Source organism: Pholcus phalangioides, unplaced genomic scaffold (assembly GCF_987345545.1).
Source record: "Pholcus phalangioides strain wild (caught in Gottingen) unplaced genomic scaffold, Ppha-v1.0 ptg000011l_1, whole genome shotgun sequence".
NCBI classification, from domain to species: domain Eukaryota; kingdom Metazoa; phylum Arthropoda; class Arachnida; order Araneae; family Pholcidae; genus Pholcus; species Pholcus phalangioides.
Genome location: NW_028301604.1, coordinates 50092757 through 50104840, shown reverse-complemented (window position 1 = coordinate 50104840; position 12084 = coordinate 50092757). Strand labels below are relative to the sequence as shown.

Below are 12084 nucleotides of genomic sequence, written 5' to 3'. Positions count from 1 at the left end.
GTAGGTAAGACAGTGGTTTATCCACACTAAAGCCACTTCAAAGGTAAAACTCTTCATGCAGCTTTGATCCACACTAATAAACTCATTTCAGACGTTTTGTTTTTATCCAAGGATGACTGTCCACTATCCATACAAAGGTTTTTAACAGCTGGCTGATACGAAGATATATTTTTTGTAAAGAGAAAATTCAAATGCCACTGCGGAGAATCAAACCCATGTCCTTTCACTTGTCGAGTAAACGCCCTAGACCACTAGACTACAGAGACAACGAATATCTCAATCTTTCCTTGGAGCTTGTGTGCAGTGACCATTGTGGGTTCGATATCCCTGCAGGGGCAGTTGAATTTTCTCTTTCCAAAAAATATATCAGCCAGCTGCTAAAAACCTTTGTTTTGTTTTTATTTCAACATAATTTTTTAAACGTATAAATGCAGCAAAATAAGGTAGGTTAATTGGAATTTCCATGGAAATAAAATAGTGCCTCAGATATCCAAAACAAAGAGGAGGGCGGCAGCAAATCCATTTCGAATAACAGAAATTTTGGATATGCATCTTCGTATATTTGAAATGGTTTTTTGAAGCTGATGAAATATAGAATTAAATGTAAGTTGCAGTAAATGTGTGTTGAATTGATAAAGCATATCAGTAATGCATAATCAATAATCGTCTCCAAGTTTGATAAATTTTGCAGCATTTTATCACTTTTACCGGTGATTATGCATAACCCTTTTAGACCCTGTAGGCACAAACGTGAGGGTTGCTTCTTTTCACTTTAGATATTCTTTTTTTAACCACAGGGATGTTCAGCCCAAACTTCAAGAATTGTGTGTTATCGTTGAAATTAAAGCTGAAATACCTGATGTTAAAAAAGAAATCTACAGAGAGAAAAAAAAACAACCCCTTCCCCAGGGCCCTAGCGTGCTTCTTCGGGGCAGACTTTTCTTGGAGGATCCTTGAAATGGTTATGCTCAGAAAAAAAAAAGTTATAATGGCTCCCTATTCTACTCGGAGCATTGCCCAAGTTGCCTCAGGTTATGGGCCTGACATTTCTTAGTACTGGGTCTGAAAGGGACGATTTCAAATGAAGTTCATAAATGATATAAATATGAAAGAAATCGTATGGAAATATCACTTTAATTTAACCAATTTTATTATCAGTTTAGCATATATGTGCACTACACAGATACTATAAAAATTAAATTAAAATAAGTATGAAGAAGGTAGAACTTTGTGATGAGTATCCTGCATTAAATATGTGATATATTGTTTCCAAATCTCTTAAGTAAATCAAACAAGTTGGTTTTTATGCTTGTTAACAAGGTAGTAGCAGTAATCTTATCCTAGGAATAAAGATTTTCCGACTTCTTCATCCCTTTATATCTAGCAGGGGGGGGGGGGCAGGTGTAGGGGGCGATGGGAATGATCACCCCACCAAGCGCCTGATAATATGGGAGAATGAATCTGTTCCTTACTTTATGGGACAGTAGTGACTAGCAATAAATTGCTTCTTGTGACTCATCACTCTGGATCCGCACCTGGGAGAGAGGGGGGGGGGGCGTGACTACTGTTTTTGCACCACTAGGTCTAAGACCGGCCCTGTGTAAGGTGGTCCAATAGGCAACAAATTTATCATTTCTGGTTGGTTGTACTATTCAAAATATCATAGAAGTTTACCTTTCAGAATAGAATTTTTAAAAAAATGAAACAATTTTTTTTTAAACATTTTGCAACCAATTATGTGGGTAAGAAAAACAGATGTCCTTTTTTACAAATACCAGTTTACCATACATCCAGTTCAACCAAGCAGGATAGTCACTGTACTTACAAATGGTGTTTTTTTCTGATATAGTTATCATTTAATTATCGTTATTAGTAACCCCAGAGTCTTGGTGTTATCACATTAAGCGGCATGGACTGTATTATGAATTTTCACACATCATATATTTTTTTTCAACTTTTCTCTGAAATCTTATTTCACTTATAGAAAACCTTACTATGAAAAAAGAATAAAGGTTACTCATTTTCCCAAGAATCTAAAACCTCCAAAACACCTTTTGTACACATTTGTCAATCTTTAGAAAGACTTGGACAATGGTTGTGATGGTATTATTGTGTGCAAGTTAATTTTGAATTTTAATATTTGAGTTAAATATCTCAGTTCGAAGAAGATTCATATTATTGAAAAATGTGCATAGTGTATGTAAATAAGGTTTAATTTTGCTTAAAGTCATCATTTTCAAGCCAGTATGGGTATAACTATGTTCATGTGCAGTGAATAGTTTCATTGTTTTTTCAAACTTTGTATAATTGAGTAAGCCCAAACAGTCCAAAATAGAGATGAAATTAGATATCTGATTTTTTGTCTTTTTTTATCATTTATAATTTAATTACAATCTGATTCCTTTGAAGGAAAGTGAAAAGGAGTTTGCATTTCTATCACATGTGATCATGTGTCGAGAAGGGAGGCAAGATCTGCTCCAGGGACACCATACAGTTTTTGGTATAGCAATGGATCATGATTGCTCGATGTTGGTAATCATGCTGACATAAAGGATTTCAAATGAATTGTGTCATGTTCAGAAGCTAATTAAGTAAGTTAAGCTCACATACAGCTAGTTTGAGTTACCAATACCAATTTTTTCAGATGCCACGGCAACCTGGCACCTCCTGATCTATAGAATGACTCAACTAATTCTTTATCAAACATTGCTTGGTATTTTGGAACAGAAATAATAAATATCTATCTCACCTGGAATTTATCTGGGCTGGATAATCTCAACTTTCTCTTCAGTTTTTCTGGAGCTCCGGCACACAGTTGATAAAATATATGATAGTTACATTCTCCTTTATTCTGAAAGCAAACACGACTTTTCTCCAATAAGTAATGGCTTATGTAGCCTCCAACAACGGAATACTAAAAAAAAAAAAAATTTTACTTACAAACCAAATAATCAATAAAAATTTTGCCTGCGTTGCCATCTATTCTCTTTTATATATAAGTAACTTTTGATTTCCCAAAAAAAACCTAGAAATCACTTAGAAATACTTTTTGTTTTTTTGTCATCATCGACTAAAATAACGAATACCTCAATGATAAAAACAAAAAAAACCTCACATATATATTTCTCTTGTAACATTTTAGAACTTGAGAAAAGTGAAAAGATTTTCTTATCATTTTCAAATATGCTCTCAAACTCCTCATATGAAAGCATGCACTATCTATAAGTTGTAACGTTCTTGCATACGACCCACGTTCTGATCCAGAGAATTGGTGCAAAGGTACACAGAGAGAGAAAAATGTTTCCAAAGAGATTTTAACTTTTAACAAAAATAGTTGATTAACATTTACGCAGAGGTTATTTAGGTTACAATTATATATTTAACTTGACGGACTCGCATCATGAGGACCTGGGTTCTAACTCCACCAGTGCCACATCTGTGGTCAGCCACGACCACCTAGATAACCGGCCTCTGCACACGTGATCAGGAATGCTGACACGTCAGCAAGAGTAGTGCTATCGTTCCTCCATGACCCTACTGAGTGAAGCACGATTGAACGTGTTTCTTTGTTCTTCATCTCTGCTTTGCACGTGTTTTTATAATTTTATTTTAACTCTCAGTTTTTCCGGATTTGTATTTTTATATATTTCTCATGCCGTTCCCGATAGTCGTGCCAAATTATAAATTAAATTGAAGGAATGATCCAAAAGTCGCCGTGCTCAGATGCCGAGAAATAACATGCCATCCAAAGGTTTTCAAAATTACCAGCAATAGTAAGGTAAGAACGTTCTTGTATTATTTATTGAAATTTTCTGGTTATAAGAGCATTAGTCCACTAGTTTTATGATAATGTTGAAGGCTATTCCATGTCGAAATTTAATCATGAAGTGCAAAATCGCTGATTTTTTTGATATAATATATCAATATGGTATATTTTTTTTCCCCGCATCAACAAACTTCGATACAAATGAAAGTTTAACTTTTTTTTTTCTGTTGCTGTTTTGTTAATTTAACTCCAATAATTAAAAACTGATCATTGTTCAAAATTGAACAGATGAGGTACAGTATGTGTGTTTAGATCATATCACTTAATTTTTTGTCTATTTGAACAATTTTTCTTATTTTATCTTTTCATAATTTTAAAAAGTTAACATTAGTTCAATTTCTTACTGGCAATGAACTCGATGAAAATTAGGCATGCATTAATAACGTAGAATTGTTCACCTTGGGAATTTTTTTTCCTTTCTTAATTTCTAATTTTTTTAAAGAACTTAATCATTATGAAAATTTGTCATATACTTTTAACATTGTGAATATTATGAAACAGTTTTACTATTTTTATGCTTAGATATTTTCAAAAATATTTTTTAAAAAACTTATTGTCTCAAGATGTACCTACAAGTAGGAAATCTTTTGATAGTAGAGAGAAAAAAAAATTGCAATCATAAAATAAAATTATATCAAATTTTATTTTTTTTTAATTTTTATAAGGGCTCTTCTCTCTCATCTTACAGGTATGTAAACCACATTTCAAGCCATATTCTCAACAAGCTATTATGAACCCTGAGGAAGCGTTCCTGATTTCATTATCTGCTCAGCACCAAACACGGTCATGACAACATTATCTATCCTCCATCAACCAATTCAACAAGCTTCCTGATCGGCAAATCTACGGATACAGTAAAATCTCGAGAAACTGTCTCAATGATGTACCACTGTTGAATCACTTCGACCATCGGTGATGCCTTTCAAAGATCAAGTGTAATACTCTGACAGTTTTCTCGAATTTTACTGCCAATTTGCCAGAGATAGTTGTGTAGTCACGCTGTGAAGACTTCCAAGAGCCTTTAGAAACAGACTTAAGATAACTGCGTTTCTCTTGTAACTTTGTACGTAATAATTACAACAATTATTACAGGGTAGGAGTATGTTCGTGATTGATAGGTTGCCAGGGAGTTGCTCTTTCATATCCATCGAGTCAGGTCACAAATTTTTTTACTATGGTCAATTCAGATGGTTCTTCCATGTGTTTTTGTACACTGGGACTCTCGCGTTTCACTGTTCCACACTTCAAAACAAGCCAGAGAGAAAAAGGATATGAAACCGGTAGGAGTTTGAAATGTGTATATGCAATTTATTGATTGAAAGGGAAATTTTTCTATCAGAAAGATGTGAAAAACATTTATGGATAAGACTATGAGGTCATGTATACGAGTACGTATGTTTTATTACTGATGCATTCTCAAATAATTTCTATAAAAAAATGACTTGTGATGAATTTGAAACAGAAAGGAAAAAATGCCTAGTGAAAGGTAATAGAAAAATGCAAAAACTTTCTAAATATTCGAAGAGGTGACCAACGATGAAGGTAAACAATAAGGAAAAGCCATGAATTTCTAATGTTTTATGAAAATTTTCAGATTTTGAGTGAGGAACTCCGTTTCAGAGTAAGAACAAAAATCATGACCCCCTAAAAGTAATGAAAAAAAATCAATGCTTTCGCTTGAATCATACCTTTGCCTTTATTGTTGGTTTCTTTTCAATTATGCCTATCAGGCAAAGGATTATTACTTGTTCATACTTTCCAAGTAGGGTTTTTTTAAATATAGTGCAGATATAATTCGGAACAGTCTGTTATGACAAAAATGATTTTAAAAAATAATCGTTAAATGCAAACATGTCTTCGTATAACATTACTGTGATTTGGAAAGGAGACATCAACCTCCAATTTTATTCACTAACTTGCTTTTTTTTATCCCAACATGAGTATTTTAAAGCGTTAAATTTAGTACAGTGCAACTTTGATAACTCGACGTTTATTATTTATATGGTTGCCACTATATTCGATTCATTGGGGAAAATATTTCAATTTGATACATGAGAACCATATCCCACTTAAGTCGACTACGATTTAAACTGCATTACCATAACTTGTACTCAGAAATCACCCATGCGTTGATCAGTTCAAAAAATTTTGCGTCATTACTCTCGTATGTGGAAAATTGTATTTTTCATTGTTTCTGCTATTTGTTTATTAATATTCGTCAAATTCTCTCCACTCCTTTCCGTAGGGTTACTTCCCGTTATTTCTCTGTTTGGAACCTGAAAACTCAACCCGTTTGATATGACAGCCACAGGTGTGAATGATTTTTGAGTGTGAGAGAAGACACGAGAAAGCTAAATTGATATGTTTTAAATGAGGGGAGGAAATTTATCTGTTTGGTCAATTGCAACGCTCATTCACAAATAACATCTTCCAACAATTAAAATATATGCCCCTTCCACCTAAAATTTTTTTGAGAGTATTCCCAATACAAAAACTTTTCGTAGGAAATTGCAGATATGAACATTTTTTTTATGAATTTGTGAATGATATCTAGAATTATGTGTGTGTTCAACAATATTACATACATAAAATTTTTTTAAAAATTGAAGCAAAATGAAATAAAATTCGCTAACTTGACATCTGCTTAAGTCAACATAATTATTTTTCGATAGTCTTTGGGTTTCTAGTTATCGGGGTTCCATAGTGTCTTACTTGGTAAACGCCACACATGATCACAAAAAATACATTTATTTTTGACTGTTCTGTTTACTCATAACCACCAACGTACATTAAAATCAAATTTGCGTGTATTTTTGAAATCAAAATATATTTTAAATTACTGAAAATCATTGAAAAATCAAATTATTGAAATCATTTATCAAATGTGTATTTTTCAATTTATTACATGTGTGGACAGATTTTTTTTTCCTACATCAATGAAAGGATGTTATATTCATGTAAAATAAAGTTGCGTCAATATTTTTTGAAACATGTAAATAAACTTTTCCAATTTGACATTATTATGGTGTCTTTTATTGCTATCAAATAATATATAGGAGTAAAAAAGATACAAGGCTTTTTTTTCTCATTCATCAGTTCAAAAATCAGAAGTTTCAAGATATTTCTGCAAAGTTTTAATTTTAGGAACACCCGATTTTTAAAAAAAAAGTCTCATCTTTATAGAAATAATACTGTACAGAATGATTGGTTTTTTTTTTCAAATAGAAAAAAAAATTAAGGAATTAAGATGACTCTCTCTCTACAATGAGAGAGATCTATGAAATCATTGTTTAATTTTTAAAAAAGTGAATAGTGCAGTGCATAACTAATGGGAAAGGGCAAAAGAATTTTTTTAAATGGGTCATTAATGTTTGTGTATATAGTTGAAAAAAATATCGATGTCTTTTAAGAAAATTTCCCGACTGGTTACGTGATTCAAATTCTTCAGGGAGAAAAAAAACTTCAAAAAATATCGTCGCCGTATCTGATCAGATCGTTAGGCTTAAGGAGGTGGAGGTTTAGCACTACTTCCAGTGACGTCACAACGCTACGCAAAGGCCGGTTATATAGGAGGTCGTGGGTCAGCTTGAGTTGGTTTTTGTGGTTTCTAACTTTAAGGCAAGAATGCAAGCTGAGATCCCCATTGGAAAGGCTTGCCACAGAGAGCAACCGGCCTGCAAACAGCATAAATATTCAATCACTACACTTCCCTCACATTTCAAACAGAGACGGCAATACCATAACAAACATTAGACAAAAACAAACTTCATGTTAGGTTAACAATACGTAAACACACATTCCAACATGTGCCAATTCATTAGAAGTTCTGCAGAGGAATATGGACGAGGTGAATGTGTGGTTTTATAGTAGTAGCCCCTGTACTGCTGCTGGGATGAAATGTTTCGACTGACCAAAATTAGATCAATCACCTTCCCCAATACAGCTCAGGTGCAGAGCCGTGTTGACAATATGGTTCCTTGGGCAAATAAGGTTTTGTGGTACTTTATTACGCTAGAAGAATTTACTGCCAATTTCACTCTCACTCACTAAAATCATACTACCACATCACTTTACCATGAGGCCCCTATGCACTTCAGGCTCAGGGCCCTGGTCAAGTTACTTTAAGACACAATCCTGATCAAAAGCAGAACAGAGAGCCTATGACAATGTGTGAATCAGTCTTTTTTGCTTTTTTTTTTTTAGAGAGAATAAAGGTTTATTTGTATGAAGCTACATACAACAACATAAAAAACAACACAACACATGAAACTACACACAAACTGTATACAAGAGTATGATCTCCCAAGGGACCTTGATGTCCGTCCAGGGCAGATCCATGAAAATAATACCAAAAATGTTTTCTCGTGGCCAACACATCATTTAATATATACACGTATGCGTTACACGTACACATACAACACACATATAAATTGTCCCATGGTTTTTATGTATATGTTTATTGGTCTGTCTTAAAACTTTATATACTATTTATGATATTGGTATTTTCCCCGGAAATCACTCACTCAAACAATCTGGGAATGTGCCGCGGGTTGCTCAATTGAAGTAAGAATTTGCCACGAGCCACTTAATTCATCTGTTAGTGTACCGGCGCCACTTCAGGCAGGCCACATTTAGGCCATGTGTTGAGCACATGTATGTTTTAAAATAAGGGGCTGTTCAAGTATTACGTCAGCACATTTTCAGCAATTTTTGACTCACCTCTCTTGTCAGAAAAAGTCAGCAAAACTCTCACCCTCCCCCTGTCAGCACTCTGCCCCCTTCCTCCTAATGCTTATTGGTGGAATCTGAATTGGGGGCTTTCCTCCAGATGATCAAAAATTTATTTTTTTAATCCACAAAATATTTTTTAAAAGAATTGTAAAAATATTTTTTACAATTTCGAAACAAAATATCTTTATATGTTATTATAATCAATTTTTGTTAATTTCAATGCTATTTGAAGGCTAAGAACCCAAAATTGCTCAAGAAATTCATAGCAACCCTACCTCTCTAAGCCCTTGGTAACCCTTGACCCGCGGTAAACATTCGGCCTGTGCGGACCAAACGTGGCCCTGGCGTTATGATGTGGCCTGTCCCTAAATCTATTTTTGTAACAATGAACCAAGTGACACATTTACAGATCGCTTAAGTGACTTGTGGCACAATTCCAGACCATTTAAGCGATCTGTGGCACATTAAGCGATCCCTTGAGTGACATGTGACAAAGTTTTAAAGCATTGGTCCTGCCACCAGTGCGGTTCTACATCACTCAAGTTATCCGCGGCACATTCCCAGATTACTTAAGTGATCTGCGGCATAATCACGGATCACTTATATGACGCACGGCACAGCTCCGCTAAGTATTTGAAGATCACTTGAGTGGCTCTGTAGGGGACTCAATAGGGAGAATGTTAGTTCAGGTGCCCACAAACTAGTGAAAAGTTTTACTCATTTTTCGCACACCGAGTAAGACGGCATTAAGAATATTTCATATTTTTTATAAAGGGTGGTTGATGACGTACGAATCATCCAACGTCTCCCCCCCTCCATGTCATCAAGTCAGCAAATCGAAAATTCCCCATCCATGCTGACATAATACTTGAATGAGCCCTAACATAAAGATACCCGAAAGTTATTTTCTGAAGGTTAAAAAAAGTGGGTTCAGCTACAGCGGCTGATTGGCTCGTCCTCCGCCCCCCCCCCCCTGTAAAACCAGACGTGGCTCAGGCTGTCACTTTTAAAAGCCGGGTTTTACTAGCAGGTTTTCTATGCCGCGCGCAACGTGAATCACCCAGCGCGACACGCCGTCTATTCATCAATATGAAAAGCAGTACGACTGTTTTCCTACAGAGCGCAATACGGCTCACGACAGCGCTTTACGTCGGGCGTGATTGGCAGACTGCTTCTGGAGGAGTTAAGCATCGTGTGCCGCGCGTTTCAGCGATCTTCCCTTCATTTTCGTGTTGCGTCTCTTCCCTTTAAACCGGAGCATGCAGCCGATAGAGTCGATGATGCCAGGGTCATATACTATATAGCCGTCCTGAGCCGATGCGCTTGGAAAACGCAAATGCGTAACGTCATTATGTAACTCATTTCTGCCGACACGAAATGATCCAGTTAGGTTCACGCGGCGCAACAGGAGAGATAAACCCATTGTCTCTCTCATGGAATCTCGTGTGTGGATATAGCCTGTTCCTTTTTTTTTTTTGCATTTTTATTTACGGCAACCAATCTGCGAAACAGATTTGCTTTCCCCACTGGACTTCAGTTTTTAGCACTTTAAGGCGCGGCGGCGAAAAGATACGCTTGTCGTCATCCCTTACTCCAGTGGAAGTGAATTTTTTTTTCCTTTCTTCTTTTTCAGTAGCGAGTTGTAATGTGAATAAAACACATAAAACACGTCAAAAAAACTGCGGAAAGCAGTGACATTTTACGGTTTCTCGGAATTTTCGTAGTGAGATATTGGCTGTAAGCAAATGGGAAGGACGGATAAAATAGGAATAGTAGGAGAGAATTGCGGTAAAAAAATAGATGATTGCGGTGAAAGTAGGAAAATCGTAGGAAAAATAGAAAAGCTGCGAGGTCTGCACTCAGTATACTGCGTAATATAGGAGGTTCGAGACATTGTTTCGCCGCATAAGTAAAAACTTAAAAAAACTTTCTCACCACAGGGCATGGGGGAATTTTCGGCTACTGGTTCAGTGGAGTGATGTCGCTCTACGGACCATCGATTTCCAACGCTGACCAGTTTGCGACATAGGCAGGAAAACACGTCAAAACTAGCGATTCGGTAAAAAATCGTATTTTTAGAAGCAAAAGCATATTAATTTACTAAATACGACAAAACCGTAACGGTTGGCAGGTATGCACAACCATTGAATGTTCCAATCCCATCCCCTGCTTTCACATTTCCAATTACAAAGGGAGAGAGCGTTTTTTTCTCTTTTCTTCCTCTTTATATTCGGGGGAAGCTTCCTCTTATTTTTCTAGGCAATGCTATTCATCACCATGGGAAATGCCTATTCTAAGAAAGATCATCCCTTCAGAGAAAAAAAAAAGGACTTTTTCAGGCATGGCTGCAAAAAGTGAGGAGTTATAACGGCCCTTCCAGAGGGAAATGAAAAGTTAGGAGTTTTAAGGAGTTTGTAAAGATGTGCGAACCCTGAATGAGATGGAGAAGACAGTCCTTTGTAAAGGTTTGTATCCCTCATATATACGTTGCATTGCTCCCTCCCCACAGAAACAGCATCTCGCTGTTTGTACGACGGCTCACGCGAGACTTGTTGTCAACCTTCTTCCTCTTCATCGTCGATCTTGTCTTTCTTAGGATCAGGACCGGACTTAGGCAGGTGCGAAGGGTGCGGCTGTCTCTGTATTTCTGTACATTACTAATGTCGTGCCTATGAGTTTTATATAGTTTTTCTTTATAGTTTATCATTTGTTTTATTTCGGAATTCATCCAATTATGTTTATTGTTAGTATTTTCACTTTCGCACATCCAGTGTTTATGTTTATTTATTAATTCCAGAAACGCTTCATAGATGATTACTATTTTTTTCTTGATATATTTCATCTGAGATTCTCGAAGATTTTATGGAAATATTGAATTTGAAATAGTTAACTTTTTTACTGAGATTTTGTTTGTTTAATTCATTTTTATTTCCAATTTCTCTATTTATATCGATTTTTAAGACTATTGGCCAATGATCGGGAATCGATCTTTTAACAATAGTAGTTTTATATTTTGAGTTCATTTTTTATTTCTTATAAATATGTGATCAATACACGAATTATTTCGGATAGGATTGCTTATATATTGTTGCAAACCGTGTTCTGACATTAAACCTGTATATTCGTTTGCATTATTGCCATTTTTCATTAAATCAATATTAATATCACCTATTACAATCATATTTTTTTTATTTTGATTAGCGAAATAATATTATTCAATTCTTCTATAAATTGCATCGGGGTATATTCATGTGATCTATAAATTGAAATAATATCTAGATCCCTCTATTTACAGTAAATATTTAGAATCTCTGCTGTTTCCATATTTTGGGAAACGGATGAAAAATATAAATCATTTTTCATGAAAATCATGACACCTCCAGATCTGTTTGAACACCTGCATCTATTATATGCATAATATCCTTCAATATAATAATTATCAACTTCATTTTCTTTGATCCAAATTTGGGATAACAAAATCAAATCAAATGAAAAGTTTAAAGTTTTTAAATAAACAACGAGCTGAT

General features: G+C 35.2%; 1 protein-coding gene across 3 annotated transcripts in view; it reads right to left on the bottom strand.

Moving 5' to 3' along the window:
* jar (Myosin heavy chain 95F jaguar) overlaps positions 1-12084 on the bottom strand; it is a 396549-nt gene that overhangs the window by 292161 nt on the left and 92304 nt on the right. For all 3 annotated transcript variants that reach the window (XM_089239616.1, XM_089239617.1, XM_089239618.1), the window contains one exon: positions 2750-2914. In XM_089239616.1, the coding sequence (XP_089095742.1) occupies positions 2750-2914 (165 nt within the window). The remainder of the gene's footprint in view (positions 1-2749; positions 2915-12084) is intronic.